This window comes from Idiotropiscis lumnitzeri, chromosome 6 (genome assembly GCF_059441095.1).
Source record: "Idiotropiscis lumnitzeri isolate Australia: NSW breed Sydney's pygmy pipehorse chromosome 6, RoL_Ilum_1.0, whole genome shotgun sequence".
NCBI classification, from domain to species: domain Eukaryota; kingdom Metazoa; phylum Chordata; class Actinopteri; order Syngnathiformes; family Syngnathidae; genus Idiotropiscis; species Idiotropiscis lumnitzeri.
This window is the reverse complement of record NC_142396.1, coordinates 19613070-19628109: the sequence shown is the minus strand read 5'-3', so window position 1 is coordinate 19628109 and position 15040 is coordinate 19613070. Positions and strand designations below refer to the sequence as shown.

Here is a 15040-nt window from a genome sequence, read left to right as displayed (position 1 = left end):
AGGCAATATTACACTGTTTGTCTGCTGCAGGTCTTCGTCTCGCTCTTCGTCCTACACAGGCTCTGGGTCGTCTCGCTCCCGCAGCCGCTCCACCTCATTCAGTTCCTATACCAGCCACTCCTCCCGTCGCAGCTCATTCAGTGGTAGCCGCTCTAGGTTTGTTTGCCTCACTGAGCCTTTGAATAATTTTGTACATCGTCTGTGCCACTTTATTTCATGTAACTGCTCACAAAACTACATAAATAATACAACACACAAAAACGCAACACAAAAGCGAAGGAAGTAATGCATTACAAATAAAATTGCAGTTAACAACACACACCCACACAACAAATTGAGGACTGCTGTGTTTGCAAACAGAAAAAAAGTTAGTATCATATTCGATAGAGATGTCCCGATCTAATCATGTGATCAGAAATCGGGGCAGATTATGTGAATTTCAGCTGATCCGGTATTAGGTGAGAAAGACAGGTTTTTCGTATTTTATTTTATTTATTTTAAGTTCACAAAGCTACAAAATAATCCAAATGTACTAATATCTTTCTAATTAGAACAGTCGTGGCTTATACAATAAATTACATTATTTAAATTAGGAGTGTCCCAATACAACTTTTTCTACTTCTGAGCCGATTCTGTTATTGCGGCCCGGAGTAATGTCCAATACGATATCATCCAACACGATATCAGCAGGAAGGATATGCGTTTATTTTTGTGTGTGGGGGTGTCTGCGGGGGTGTGTGTGTGTGTGTGTGGGTGAGAATTGTTAGAAGCGACTTGATCAAGCTATCCTATTAAAATTAATAAAAAATAGTAAGCAACGGTATGTATGAGAAAGTATGAGTCATTTATTCCAAAAATTTGGGTTACATGAATTCAACCCCAAACATGAGAATGTACTGCACTCAAATAAAATAATCGAAAAATAAATTAAAGCAGCGCTCTAATTTTGGACTGGTTGTAAACTGGCGTGCCCAACTTCTTTTTTTCTTGGTCCCACCAGTGCTAAAGTTAGAAAAAATTATGTCTGAATCAAATTCACTGGGCTGGCAATTGACATAAATTCACTTCCTGAACATCCATCCATCCATTATGTGTTCCGCCTTTCCTCACGAGGGTTGCGAGAGTGCTGGAGCCTATCCCGGCTGTCTTCGGCAGTAGGCGGGGTTCACCGGGTACACTGCCAGCCAATCGCAGGGCACAATAAGACAAATGACCATCTGCACTCACACTCACTCCAAGGGACAATTTAGAGTGTCCAATCAACCTGTCGTGCATGTTTTTGGAATGTGGGAGGAACTGGAAGAAACCCACGCAGGCACGGGGAGAACATGCACACAACACACGCAGTAAGGCCGGAGCCAGAATCTATCCCACGACCTCTGCACTGTTAGGCCATCGTGCTAACGAGTCGTCCACCATGGGGCCCACTTTCTGAACAATTTATGTTAATTTTCCTAATTTAAAATTATGTCAGGAACATTACAGCAGGACTGCGCATAGGATTGTTTACTCTATATTTAATATTTAATGCTTCAAATAATAAATCACTCAGAAAATTATTTACTTAACAATGACATTTCAACAATGCACATTACACATACCTTTGCATACGGCCACAGCTCTGGTCAGCCGCCACAACAACGGAGGCGCGGAACATGGTCCACTCTGACTCAATGTCCCCTGCCTCCGCCGGGACGTGGGCAAAGTTCAGCCGGAGGCAGGAGTTGAAACTCTTTTTGACAGGGGATTCTGCCAGACGTTCCCAGAAAACCCTCACAATACATTATACAATACAGCCAACACTCCACCAGGCGGTGATCAGTTGACAGCTCCACCTCTCTCTTCAACCGAGTGTCCAAAACATGTGGGCGCTTGTCTGGCGATATGACTACAAATTCGATCAAACTTGTGCCAAGTGCACATATAGACACCCTTATGTTTGAACATGGTGTTCGTTATGGACAAACTGTGACAAGCACAGAAGTCCAGTAACAGAACGCCGCTCGGGTTCTGATCGGTGGGTCGGGGGCGTTCCTCCCAATCCCGCCCCTCCAGGTCACACTGTCAGCCAGCACAGCGATGGAGTCCCCAGTAGGAGCACGCCACGTTCAAGTCATAAATATAATGCAACAGCCACTAACACAGCGATTTCACACTAGTTTGTGTTTTAAATCACGCGCAGAGACTTGGAATAGGCAGCTTGCGTAGCTAGCTACGCTCCGTCTTGCCGGTTTTGTTTGCATGACCTCTGCTGTGTAAAGAGTCACAAATGTGTGTACTACATTAAATTTGTTCCTTTTGACTGTTCATTGATTCAGGTCAAGATCATTCTCCACGTCTCCCTCACCAGCTCCAGCTGTACCGAGGAATGCCAAAAATAAACCAGACCTTCCGCCAGTGCTTGCTAAGGGGTGAATCAGAGTGCATGTTACTTCTTAGCTATAATGATTGATTGATTTATTGATTGAATCAAATGTTTCAGGTCAGACATCAAAGTTGTTTATTTCACAAAACCATGTTTTTTAATTTTCACAGTTTAGAGCTCCTCAGCTGCTCTTTCCCACACTCTTATGTACTGATATAAATATATAAAATGAGTATTAATTCAAATACACTTTCTCTCTTAACTGTAGACATTTATATATAAAACAGGGCTGTATTATTTTGAGTATGTTGACACCCTTTACTGTGTGAATGTTTCAAAATGTCCATTCCTCCTCTCCATAGCATGCCATTAAAGCAGGGTGCTACGCCCACTCCACGCCGGGATAAACCTCCCTTGAAGAAAGCTCAGACTCCACCACCACCTCTACCTAGTGGACCAACAAGCAGGCCTTTCAAACCCCTGCCCGAGGGAGGAAAGCCTTCCACTAATCTTCGGGAGCCCGGTGGCGTGATTGTTGGAGCCAGTGGTGATGTTAGTGCGAGTGGTGCTGGTGTAATGGTTAGACAGCTACCTTCCCGGGAACCTGGGAAGCCTCCCAACCAGAGAGAAGGAAGGCAGAAAGAACGGCAGCAGCATCCTCCTCGTAGGTAGGTAATAATCACATGTCAAAAGGACTGTCAATTTATTATACACGAATGGGGCAGCAAATATTGTAACCATGGTCTCGAGCATTGGTGAATCTTCAACAAATTATAATATGACAGTTTACAAATGCTTACGGCTGTTTTGCACATACTTGCCACTGTTAATTAAACAATGCATTTGTATTGAAATTTTCAATTTGTTCAAAATATGCAAGCAACAAGAAAGTGTTTGCAACTAGTAAAACTGTTTGCAGAACTGTGATGATGCCCAAAATTTGCGACTTTCACAAGCTTTTGCGGCCCAGTGAGATACAGGTCGAACACGCGAAGAAAACATTTGTTACACCAACAATAACCAGAAAAAAGTCTTTTGCCATTTTTTTCCTCGAGTCAAATGTCAATATCACTTGGACAAACTTCATTGTTGGTTTAAAGTGGATGTTTATTTCTCTGAGAGAGATTCGTGAGTGAGCTTGATGATGGTACGTTTTGAGGTTACAAACGCCACAAAATTAAGTAGCTTGTACAGCGATTTAAAAATACTCCCTCAAGTGGTGCACAAGATGGCTTGCTTAGTTAGTTTTGTTGTTGTTGTTGTTGTTGTTGTTGTTGTTTTTTGTTTTTTTTTATGATGGCCCCGTGTGTGTATGTGATTGCAAAAGGCAGAAGGCATCATACTTTGGAACTTCCAGTGGAGTTACAAATTATTCAGACAGTCCAAAAACTATTGATCAAAATATTTCGATGTGCCCTGTTGATGTTTGATCATTGGTCTTTTATTCTTTTTAAAGCACGCTTGTATGCGCAATGTTGTCGGTTCTTTGCTTTACGGTCACTTCTCCTCTTTTAGGCGCACTGTAAGTGGGAGTGTCAGTGGAAGTGGCAGTAGTTACTCTGGTTCAAGCTCTAGGTCCAGATCCTCTTCAAACTCCCTGTTGCGTTCACATTCCGGATCCAGAAAATCCAAGTACGTCGAAACTTGTCAACAACCATTTTTCTGCATGTGTATCCTGATTAATTGTCCTCAAAAAGGGATTGTCTTTTATTTTATTATTGTTACTAGTAGCAGTGGTATTTATGACTAGGTGCTCAATTTAACTTAGTTAAGAAAGCAATACAACATTAATTCATTCAAGCTTTAAATTTATGCTGCTTGGTTTACAACTCAAATTCGAATGACTTTGGGATATTGTTAAACATGAATAAAAACAGAATTCATTGATTTGCAAATAATGTTTCACCTATATTTACTTGAATAGACTACAAAGACAAGATATGGCAATGTACATTTCCATCCGATGCGCCTTTTATACGGATTAATTTTGGTTAATCGTGGCAACCATAGCCATTGGGCGTCACTGATGTGACAGCAATAAGGAAGAGAGAGTAAATCCTATCAAGTCCCACACTATTTTTATGTTTAAAGCCCCCAAAATTGCCCCTTGCAAGAGACACGCATTCAACGCATAGGCCAAACTCAGGGGTATGTCACGCAGTTGAACATGGAAATAGAGCAGCGGCGGGTGAATTCAACTGCAACGAATCAATGGTGCGGAAGTGGAGGAAGCAACAAGACTACCTGCGGCAGGCAAAGAGGACTAAACAGCGCGAAATGGCCACAGTTGGAGGACAAACTCCAACAGTGGGTTGTTGAACATAGAGTAGCAATTAGAAGTCTTTTTTGTCTCTATTCGATTGAAGGCAACATCTCTAGCAAACAAACTTCAATTAATTTAGAGGCGTTCCTTCTTGTTGCTTTCGGTTTATGAAACGATGTAATCTCACCATTCACACACGAACTAGTGTTTCGCAGCAGGACTACAGAGACAAGCTGGCCACTTTCCGCTGATACTGCAAAAACATCGTTGAAAAAAAGATCCGGCCAGAGCACATCATCAACATGGACGAGGTTCCACTCCCCTTTGATATTCCTGTGAACCGCACTGTGGGAAAAACGGGAGCACTTACGGTGAATGTTCGCACCACAGGGAATAAGAAGGCTTTCTTCACCATAATTCTTGCCTGCTAGTCTGATGGCCAGAAGCATCCACCCATGGTTATTTTCAAGAGGAAGACTATGCCAAAAGAAATCGTTCCATCCGATGTTGTCATTAAAGCTCAAACTCAAAGGTATGGAAGAATGAAGAAAAGATGACTTTGGTGTCTTAGAGAAATTTTCGTCGAGAGACTGGGTGGCTTTTTCATGCTATTGATCGGGGACTACATGCGCTCCCATATCGCTGATGCCGAAAAAAAAGCACACCAATTCAGTCCTGGTCATCATTCCGGGTGAATTGACAGAAGAACTCTAGCCGCAAGATATTGGTGTCAACAGGGATTTTAAAGGTAGACTGCGAACTGCGTAGAGCAGTGGATGACAAAAGGCTAACATGCATTGATCAAGATGGAGAGACGGCGTAGAGTGATATATGTCACTTATATGCCAGTGGATTGTAAATACCTGGGTTGATATATCAGTCTCAACCCTCGTCCGAGCTTTCAGGACGGCAAAAATTGTCACTGAACTGCCAGACAACAGCAGCCACAGCGACTGATCATGATGACTTTGACGAGACGGAGCCGGGCATGTTGGATGCCGTATTGGCTCAAGTTCAATTCGGACACTAAAGAAGAAGAATTCAAGAGATTCCTGGATGAGGAATGCACTGATAAAGTTAGCTATACGCGTTTCTTTTGTGTATTTACAATGGAACAAGGCTGGTCATAGTGTGAATATAGACATTAACGTTTTAACGTTGAGTTATGTTGTTATTGCTTTTTGTATTGTGTTTGCACTAACATTTGATTTGCCTTAACCATATCAGACTGTTTGTTTTTGGTGTTTACTGAATTGCGCAAACATTCCCCTCCACTACGGGATAAAAATGTTGCACTACCAGTTATAACTACTGTTAAAACCTATGTCGTGAAAACGCTATGTCACTGACATTAAGTCAAGCTCAGAAAATAAATTAAACAGCTGTTTATTAGTTTGGGGAGTGAACAGAGCTGGGTTATATTCTATTAATAACATTTGACTGACATCTGATTTTGTCGACATTCTCTACGCTGCTTCATCTAGTGCAGTCGTTCCCAATTATTTTCTGTCCCGGGCAACCATCAACCCAAAACAAATTTTTGTGTTTTGCTCAGTCAATCACAGGCAAAGATGGGGCAACGTTCACCTCTTGGAGAGCAACTGTGTGAGAAAATAAAACACTTTAAGGACAATGTAGCTCAATGTACAATTTTCTACAGTCCATAATACAATTCAAAAAGTTCAGAGAATCCGGAGAAAGCACTGTTGCTGCTTACATGCAGTGATTTCTCCGGCTGACAACCAATATTGAATGCCCGTGTCCTTCGATCCCTCAGGTGGGACTATTTCAAAAAATGTGTCAAGGAATGGAGACCCCGGACTGTTGAACAGCTGAAGCTGTAAATTGAGCAAGAATGGGAAAGAATGTCTCCTACAAAGCTTCAACAATTAGTATCCTAAGTTCCCAAACTTCTATTGAATATTAAAAGAAAAGGTGATGAAACACAGTGGCAAACATGACCCTGTCCCAACTTTTTGGGAATGATAAAGATAAAGATTGACTTTATTAATCCCACAGTGGGGAGATTCAGCGTTTCAACAGCAAAGATATAGGTCACACAGAGACGGCGGCCATTAATGTACAACATTAACAGCAAACAAGGAACGTATGGCCCTTCAGCACAAAGACAGACCCCGAGCTCAGTAGATTCTACACATGCCCCCTGTGGAACAGATACAATGTCTGAAGAAATGACATCCCCAAACGATAAGACACAGGAAACACATAAATATTAGTAATATTTGTGTTCCGTAGTAGTGGCTCGTGGTTTTATCAGATGTTCTACACTTAACTACAATGACCTAACCACAATGCTAGAAGTACTGTTGCTTCTAAATGGTGTGACAAATTGATTTTCAGTCCAATAACACTCGAGATTTAATTAGTTATTTGCAGCTTATTATAATTAACCGTGTTCTCGAAGTTGTTGCTTAACACTTGCTTGCACACAGTCGGGGAGAATAGCATAGAGGCTAGGCCTCTTCTGAATAGTTTCACACCTGTTTTTCATTGTTTTATTGTGTAATCATTAATGTAATGTAGATATTGGGAAGTAATGTCACGTCTGCTTACGACACAACCTGCACTCGGCTCACAGTGATGACGTAGCGGATTGCATGTGTTCCCATTTCCTGGGGGATTGTTTTTCCAACCCTTTATCTCCCTCCTCCCCAAACAAGGTGAAGGAGGAGCGGGAAGACAAAGATAAAGGCTTATGGGGAATTTATGGGATTGGTCCTTAAACTCATTACGGTTCGGAGAGATGGATACCCTTAATTACCAATATGACTCGCAAGAAGAGCATCATGGGAAGTTAAACCGCATGTGCTTACGTGCGTGCGTATACACTGTTCCGATTGTACTGCTACTACCGGGGTTGTTTTTTGGTATTTGTCGCAGAGAGGAAAAAACTTGAATTTTGACATTCTCAGGTCAGATGCCAGAGCTGTCCACGCCACAATCATGTCCGTTTTTTTGTTTTTTTAATCGTCTGCAACAAATGATTTAAATTAATAAAAAAATGGATATATCGCCCATGCCTAGTTGAACAGGATTTGCAAATCATTGTATTCTGGTTTTATTTTGACAACGTGCAAACTTCATTGGAATTGGGGCCGTGCGAACAATGAGATCCACATTAAAAAAACGTTGGTATCATTTGAGCTGGGTGGCAAGACGCATCAGAAAATGATTTCATTGTGTGAGGACATGAGGAGAAATCATTTTGAGGAAAACTTTCACACTTAAACAGTGTACAGTTGTTTTGAGTCAGCCAAATTGCACAGCCACCTAGTAGAGCCGTGCTTTGTTATTTCACGGTGTCGCAAAATGAGCTTGTCTACTTAATCGGAGGTGTAATTGAGACTGTTTTCAGTGTATGGTGGAACCTTTAACAATGAACATAATCCATTGTCGTCAACTTTTTCTCCATGCGACGAGAAAAGACAAATCTGTTCAAGGGGACAAACTTTTTATGATGACTATTTACAAGAATATTGTTCATCAAATTTTTAGCTTAGCTGAAAATTCAAGTGCACAATAAATGGTTCAGCTCCTGGATTTTTGTTTAACTAGGAGCACTGTTTTTATGAGTAACATTAATTGAGTAATCTCTCTTTTCCCACATGCTTGATCTTGGGAAACCTTCCAGAAAGTCCAGGTATGTTTAGGATTTATTGTGTGTTGTTCAAGCAAGTGCCTTTGTGTGTGCCTGCAAAGTCAGTGTCTTCTATCAAGTAATGAATGTGCATTTTCGTGTCTCGGCATGCTGACTGGCATATTGCGCACTGTGTGAATGCATGACATTTCCTCATAACTTGTGCAATTGCTCGTGAGGCTTTTGGAAAATTACTTTCTCCTGCCACAGGTCTTTGAGTGTGAGCAGTGTGTCATCGGTATCCTCTGGTTCATCGGGCAGTAGTTCCGTGCGTAGTGCAGACTCAGATGACATGTATGCTGACCTGGCTAGCCCCGTGTCTTCAGCCAGCACTCGCTCACCTACGCCAGGGCACCCACGGAAAGAGCGAGCAGCCCCCCCACGGGAAAGACCTCCACAGAACAGAGACAGGAATAGGGGTTAGTGTTGATGAAACTCGTATTGCGACTGTGGGCAATTAGGTGCAAAATAAACCTGTACAGAAGTTTTACACATGGGGTCTGTTTTCATAGAGAGGCTGGTGAAAAAAGATGAACTTTTAAGGGTGGATCGTAGGAGGATGAACCCATCTGGCGGCCCACCAAGAGGAGGCAACCCCATGCCTAGACCAGTCCCTGGAAACAGAGGTGGTCACCCTGCACACCACCCTGCTGGGAATATGCCCCCACCAGGAAACTATGGCGGCCCCAGTTCACATAAAGACATCAAACTCACCCTTCTCAACAAGGTAATTGCCTATCTACTTTGGCACAATGTCCGTCCCAGTGAGTGCTACAGTGGGAAGCAACAGACTTTCACAATGTAAAGAAATTGTATGAATGGCATTGATGTCATAAAATGATTGTCAGCATTCATAAACTTTGGAAATAGCGCGTAAAATTGCCCAGCCCTAATGTCTATAATTTTTCTTTTTTCTCATTCTGATCGAAATTAAGTCTCGATCTTGATCCTTGTGTCCAATAACGCCTAAGGAGTGCTGCAATTACTTCTCCACTTTGAATGATTTATTGAACAGCCTGTCTAATACACAAATACAAAATGAAAGGAAGGAGCCATTTTATCTGACACCAGCCTCCTGACATCGCTCCTTAGGTTGTGTATTTGTAAAAAGGCACACAATTGGACTAATTAAATTAAATACGCAAGTCAAGGTACACCGGCTTTTTTTTTTTCATTATCGTTTTTAAACGTAATTTTATGCTTTTTCCAGCAGCAGGGTGATAAGGGAAACAGAAAGCGCTATCTGCCTTCTGACAAAGACCGACCTGGTTCCCCCCTCAGCAAGAGAATGGCCATGTCTCCTGACAGAGGTGAGAAACCTCCTAATGCGCATTTCCCCAAAACACCAACATAACTGAATTTGAATGAATGGATCTGAATTTTACCACATTGTTGCCCCTTTTAAGTGACACAAAGAGTGCTACGGTATTTGGAAGTGTAGAGGCAGACTGCAAAGGGAACATAACAGAAGATGTTGTTTTCATGATAACTAGGTTTTCTTGTTGTTGTTTTTTTTGTTTTGTTTTGTTTTTTTAGTATACATACATAAAGGACCGGAACGCTGGCACTAAAACAATAGCATGGTAAAAACTAAAAGCAGTGGTACAATAGATCACACCGAAACAACTTCAAATTCTTTTTATTTAGATTATTTTTATAATTGCTCTAATTGATTAATTGTTGTTTATGTTGTTGTATAATAGTAGTAACACTTGCAGCATGGAGGACCAGGTTTTTTTTTTTTTTTTTTGGGGTCACATAAGTGACCAGAAGAACCATGCATCCCATCATTGGCATGCTGGAGCCTATGCCAGCTGTCGTTGGGCGAGAGGCAGGGTACACCCTTAACTGGTCGCCTGGTTTTTTATTTATTATTTATTGTTTTTTGTTTTAAGGTCCGTATGCAAGTAATCCCACAATCCTCCATGCGGCCAGTGTCACACATTAGAACAGCGGTTTTCAAACTGGGGTGTGCATCCCCCCTACAGGGGGCCAGGCATGTTGACAAGGGGGACGTAGGGCTTCCATGAACACCAGTGATAGAACGATGATTTTTTTTCCCTGGGCCGATACAGATTATTAGTGGTTATGGAGGCCGATAACCCATATTTAAGGCCGATAGTCATTTCCAATAAAAACATTTTTGCATCATAATTCAAACCTCAACACAAATTAATTTGAATGCCCAAAAGGCAAATGCTTATTATACAGCAACTATTCAGATTTACATGTTCTTTCTTTTTTTCTTCATCTTTATTTTTAAATTTGGACCAAAAAGTGCAGGGAGATAGTCACCTCATCCTCAGATTTCTGCTTCATCCGTGCCGTTCCATACAAGTCGGGGTGTTGAATCCTATGATAGGATCACAAGTTTGATGTATTTTTGTTTATCGCCGTTGTCGCTCCCATACTGACACTTTCATTGCATGTATTACTCACTGCCTTCCTGAATGTTGGTTGAGTGTAATAATTCAATACTGCACTTTTCAAATTTTTGTTCATACATCTGCTATAGAAAGAGGGGAAAAATGTTCGAAACAGTGTCATATGCTGACCTGCAGTATGCTCAATTCTTCATGCTTAATTTGTTACAGCATTTGGGATGTTTGTAGTTGATTTTATCTATATTAAAAGGTTATATTTTTAACATGTGATAACGGGGACCCTACCATTAAAAACTCAGATTACTCAATTACTCTGGCTAAATGAATAAATAATAGTACAATAGCCATAGGAGAAACTATTCGTCCCTGTCACCATGTAGTTCATGTAGACCTTATCTTCATTATTATTAATATTGGCTTATGATGATGTTAAGTCAAGAACAGTAATATCCTGCTCCTCTTAACAAGAAACTCAATGACACTACATGTCTTTTTTGACTGCTTAGGATCTCTTATTCAACACAGAAAAAGCTAGCGTAATATAACTCCTTAGTTAGAAAGACATTGACTACTGTCAGCTTCTCCACATTCTAATATATATAGTCAATGCAGTTTGCGTGGTCAGGCGCTGTTGCGTGACTGGTGGCACATTTGAAGCGTTCGCAGCAGGAAATTTGCGCGTAAGACGAAAGTGAACTTTTGGACACAATTCAGACACTTTTTTCAAGCCAAGCTTTGTCTAACTCAAGCCCTGTCAAAACTGACCAAAGCCCCCTCAAATTCTGGATGGTCTTCCATTGTCCATCCTCTGCCTATGATTAATGCAGCAGTGGGATTGTGTGATGAGGGTCACAATAGTTGTGGAGTTGATGCACATATTCTCTTGTCAACTTTTTTCAGCTCGTGATAGGAGGATACCTGGCCGACCCCCACTCTCCCCTCGAATGGATCGTTCCAGAGGCCAAGGTTCCCGGCCGGTACCGCCCCAGGGAGACAGGTTTGTGGTCATGTTATACTACATCCAAGGTGTCAAACTCATTTTAACTAAGGTGCCATAGGGAGGAAAATCTATTACCAAATGGGCCAGACCAATAAAATCAAAAGCAAAAGCAATCGCCATCAGTATAATGCAGATTAGCGCTATTTGCATGCTGTCCTGGTCTCTATTGCCCACGAATAGCGGAGATCAACTGTAAATATATTGTTATATTTTAAAGAAGTCTATAAACAAACACATATATTTGAAATGTTTTAATAACAAACCTTTTGTGTAGAACACAGAATAATATGAACTAAAAATAAATCAATAGATAAATACAATGAAAGTATGTGATTGGGCAAGTTGAAATGCAAAGGAGTGAATTGGATACAGCAAGGCTCTATGTAACATTTTGGAATACCTTCCATTTACCAGTTTAGTCTTGCCAACACAAGTTTGTCATCTTGTGCTTTAGCGAACATTTCATTCAACTCTGATGACTCAGTCTAAACACTGGGTGGCACCAAAGTAATGACGTACTGCGTTTTCGGCTAAATGCCTCTGCGCTGTGTGGTGATGCATTGTTCGTATTCTGGGAAGCATCTGAGTGGCCAAGTAAATGGACCAATTACCCTTTGGCAAAGAGGAGGGAAATTCAAGCCACTGCCGAGTGTTTTTTGCCCCAAGCGCTTCAAAGATATCTGCTTTCTCAACCGTTTTGTTTATGATAAATGACTGCTTGTGAAAACGTGCATTGACCAGCGACGTTGCAACGTCATTGCTCCGTCCCTGTCCAGTCATAAACACTCAAACCAAGAACAACCAGTTTTACGTGAGTTGCAATGAGTGTAAATCAACGGAAGCGTGGAACTGCCAATGTGGAGTAAAAAATTTACCTATTTGCAGGCATTTTTTAACATATTCGCAAATACATTCGAATATACGTTTTCCCCCATAATGCCACGGGGGATCGACTTGTGCATCATGGACTTTGCTCAAGTAAAAAAAAAAAAATTTAAACAGTATTTTATGGTTTTATCATGTCAGCCTTGCATAATACTGCAATGCATTTTCCCCACCTAATTCTATGAGGGATTGACTTGTTCATGCATATACCCTTAAGTCATTATCGGAAAAAATGTTGAAATCATGTACTGCACACAATAAAACCCAAAATTACGAATAAACAATGTTTACATTTTTCAACGTATTGCTATGATTTAGGCCTTTCCATATGAAAGTAAAATTGTAACTGCATGAAATAATTCCAAAAGTGAATCAAAATGAATTGTGAATTTGATCAAAGTGAGCCTGTATCAATTGAATCAAATCAAATTTGAAAATGTCAATCAATTGCCGCCACTAGCAGCCACCATTATACAAATACCACTCCTACACATCAAAATAACATAATAAAAGCTATAAGGGTTAGACTTTCCAGATATCATACTGTCATGAAGAATGTAATCATTTCTTGTCTGCTTTAGCAGAAAGCGTCCACTGTCACCACCCCCGAAATCATCTGGAAAAGGCCCCGGAGTCCAGTCTGGCAAGCTCGCCGCGTCCGCCCCTGCTCCAGCTGCCGCATCCAGTAAACCCAGCAACACATTGTCTCGTCGTGAGGAGCTGCTCAAACAACTGAAGGCAGTGGAAGATGCCATTGCTCGGAAAAGAGCCAAGATCCCCGGCAAATAAGCGAGAGTGCATTCCCCGCTCCTACTGGCTGGCTGGCTGGCTGGCTGGCAGTCCACGCCAGCACACAGCACAGAGAGGCAAGGCCACTCGCAGGTTGGATCAATTCCCAGTCAACCCTGCTTTACTCTTCTGCCTCCAGTGGACATGTACAAATGCTGTATGGCTCTTGTGTAAGTGAACAAGTGGCCTCCACAAGAAAGTTTTGTCTTGGAGCATCTTTCACTCCCATATGCCTACTTTCAGCTTGTATTTGACAAGCAGGAGGGAACATAGGCATGCTGGGGTAGTAAGTCTAATTTGTCTACTGACCAACAGAAAAGTGTCACTCTGATCTTTCAGTGAAAAAACAAAGTCCACTATTTGTGCGCCTGACAAATAATAGGATTCTCTGGAATCTGCTCTCGCTGTTGTCTGGACTCTTTGATTTTTCTCCCATCAGTTTTTTCCCCCTGCTGTTTGTTTTCTCTATGAAGTGTAAGTTCAGTGTAGTAGGACACAGAATCCTCAAAGCATCTCAATCATTTGTAAAAAAAAAAAAAAAAAAAAAAAAATGCTATTTGTTGCGAGTCTCTAGTGTCCCCTTGAAAGTGACAACATTGCTCATAGGCCCACCTTAAACCAAATGTCTGTCTGGAGTTTTGTTGTGACACCATGTCTGTCACATCTTGTACCATGACAGCAAGTCATCAGGGGCTCAAGAAAATTAGACACAGCAGTGGTGATGTATGCCTTTTTAACACACAAAAAAAAAAGTGTTTTATTTTCTTCATAGCTCTTCTCAGAAGTTATACACCAATGTTTTATTTGTCATATTTGTAGTTAGGGAGAGAAAGTTTGCAAATGGGACATTTGAGACAAGGTATGTCTTGCTTTTGTGACAAAAGCCTAAATAAACTATTTTGATAAAGAGCACTGTTGACTTTCTTTTTTTTTTGGCACTATGGTGGGAACCGGACCACCTCTCAACATTTTCATCCAAATGAGTATTTTTTTTTCCCAAGAGTGCTTGCCAAACTAGTAGATGTCCACATTAATTATTACCCAAAAAGTAGCTTTCAATTTGAAAAAGATTTGTGATAAAGTGGCCTTAAGCAACACAAGCTTGCTAGTCAGTGATTAATTTGTTGTACTTTATGCCTGTGAATATTCTCATTCATCCAAGTCATAGCATTCTTGGGGCATGAATCGATCGCAACTGGACTATTCCAGTTGTCTTGGATGACGTTTCGCTTCATCAGTCCATGCACATAGCCTGGATAGCACTGCAAGACACTGTAGGTATTTGGTCAATGTGTGGCTTTTCTGGAAACCCCATTATGGAGACCCTTGTTGTGTCCAATGTAGACATCAAAGTCCAAAAACGAAAACTTGCTTGTCTTTGACATCCTTGTGTCCCAAGTTGATGTTTTTCTCCACTGAGCTAATATACACGGTGAAGGTTTACTCTTCTCTGCTTCTCATTTGAACCCACATAATCCACATCTGTACTAAGAACTTGGAAATGCTTCCAATTAAAGGTCTTCTATGTGAAGTTTGGCAGCAACGAGGATAACTGAATTCTCACATGCTTTTCTCTGTAAAATATTCTCATGCGTTGAAATAGTGTTAAGACAAAGAGCATATTGCATTATCTGTTGCGGGTTTAGAGTGGATCTTTTGAGGGATCTGTGATTATTCCGTTAACCATTGCCTTACC

At 41.2% G+C, this 15040-nt stretch overlaps 1 protein-coding gene across 4 annotated transcripts in view; it reads left to right on the top strand.

Moving 5' to 3' along the window:
* The window catches only part of zc3h18 (zinc finger CCCH-type containing 18), a 31682-nt gene extending 17426 nt beyond the window's left edge, over positions 1 to 14256 (top strand). The window contains exons 11-20 of one of the 4 annotated variants that reach the window (XM_088298590.1): positions 31 to 156; positions 2319 to 2411; positions 2728 to 3033; positions 3881 to 3997; positions 8281 to 8289; positions 8497 to 8705; positions 8799 to 9013; positions 9500 to 9596; positions 11571 to 11667; positions 13137 to 14256. In XM_088298590.1, coding sequence (XP_088154716.1) covers positions 31 to 156; positions 2319 to 2411; positions 2728 to 3033; positions 3881 to 3997; positions 8281 to 8289; positions 8497 to 8705; positions 8799 to 9013; positions 9500 to 9596; positions 11571 to 11667; positions 13137 to 13344 — 1477 coding nt within the window. In that variant the 3' untranslated portion in view covers positions 13345 to 14256. Of the gene's footprint in view, positions 1 to 30; positions 157 to 2318; positions 2412 to 2727; positions 3034 to 3880; positions 3998 to 8280; positions 8290 to 8496; positions 8706 to 8798; positions 9014 to 9496; positions 9597 to 11570; positions 11668 to 13136 lie in introns of all 4 variants that reach the window. The other 3 variants (XM_088298588.1, XM_088298589.1, XM_088298591.1) reach the window with 3 other exon arrangements.
* Positions 14257 to 15040: the final 784 nt, after the last annotated feature.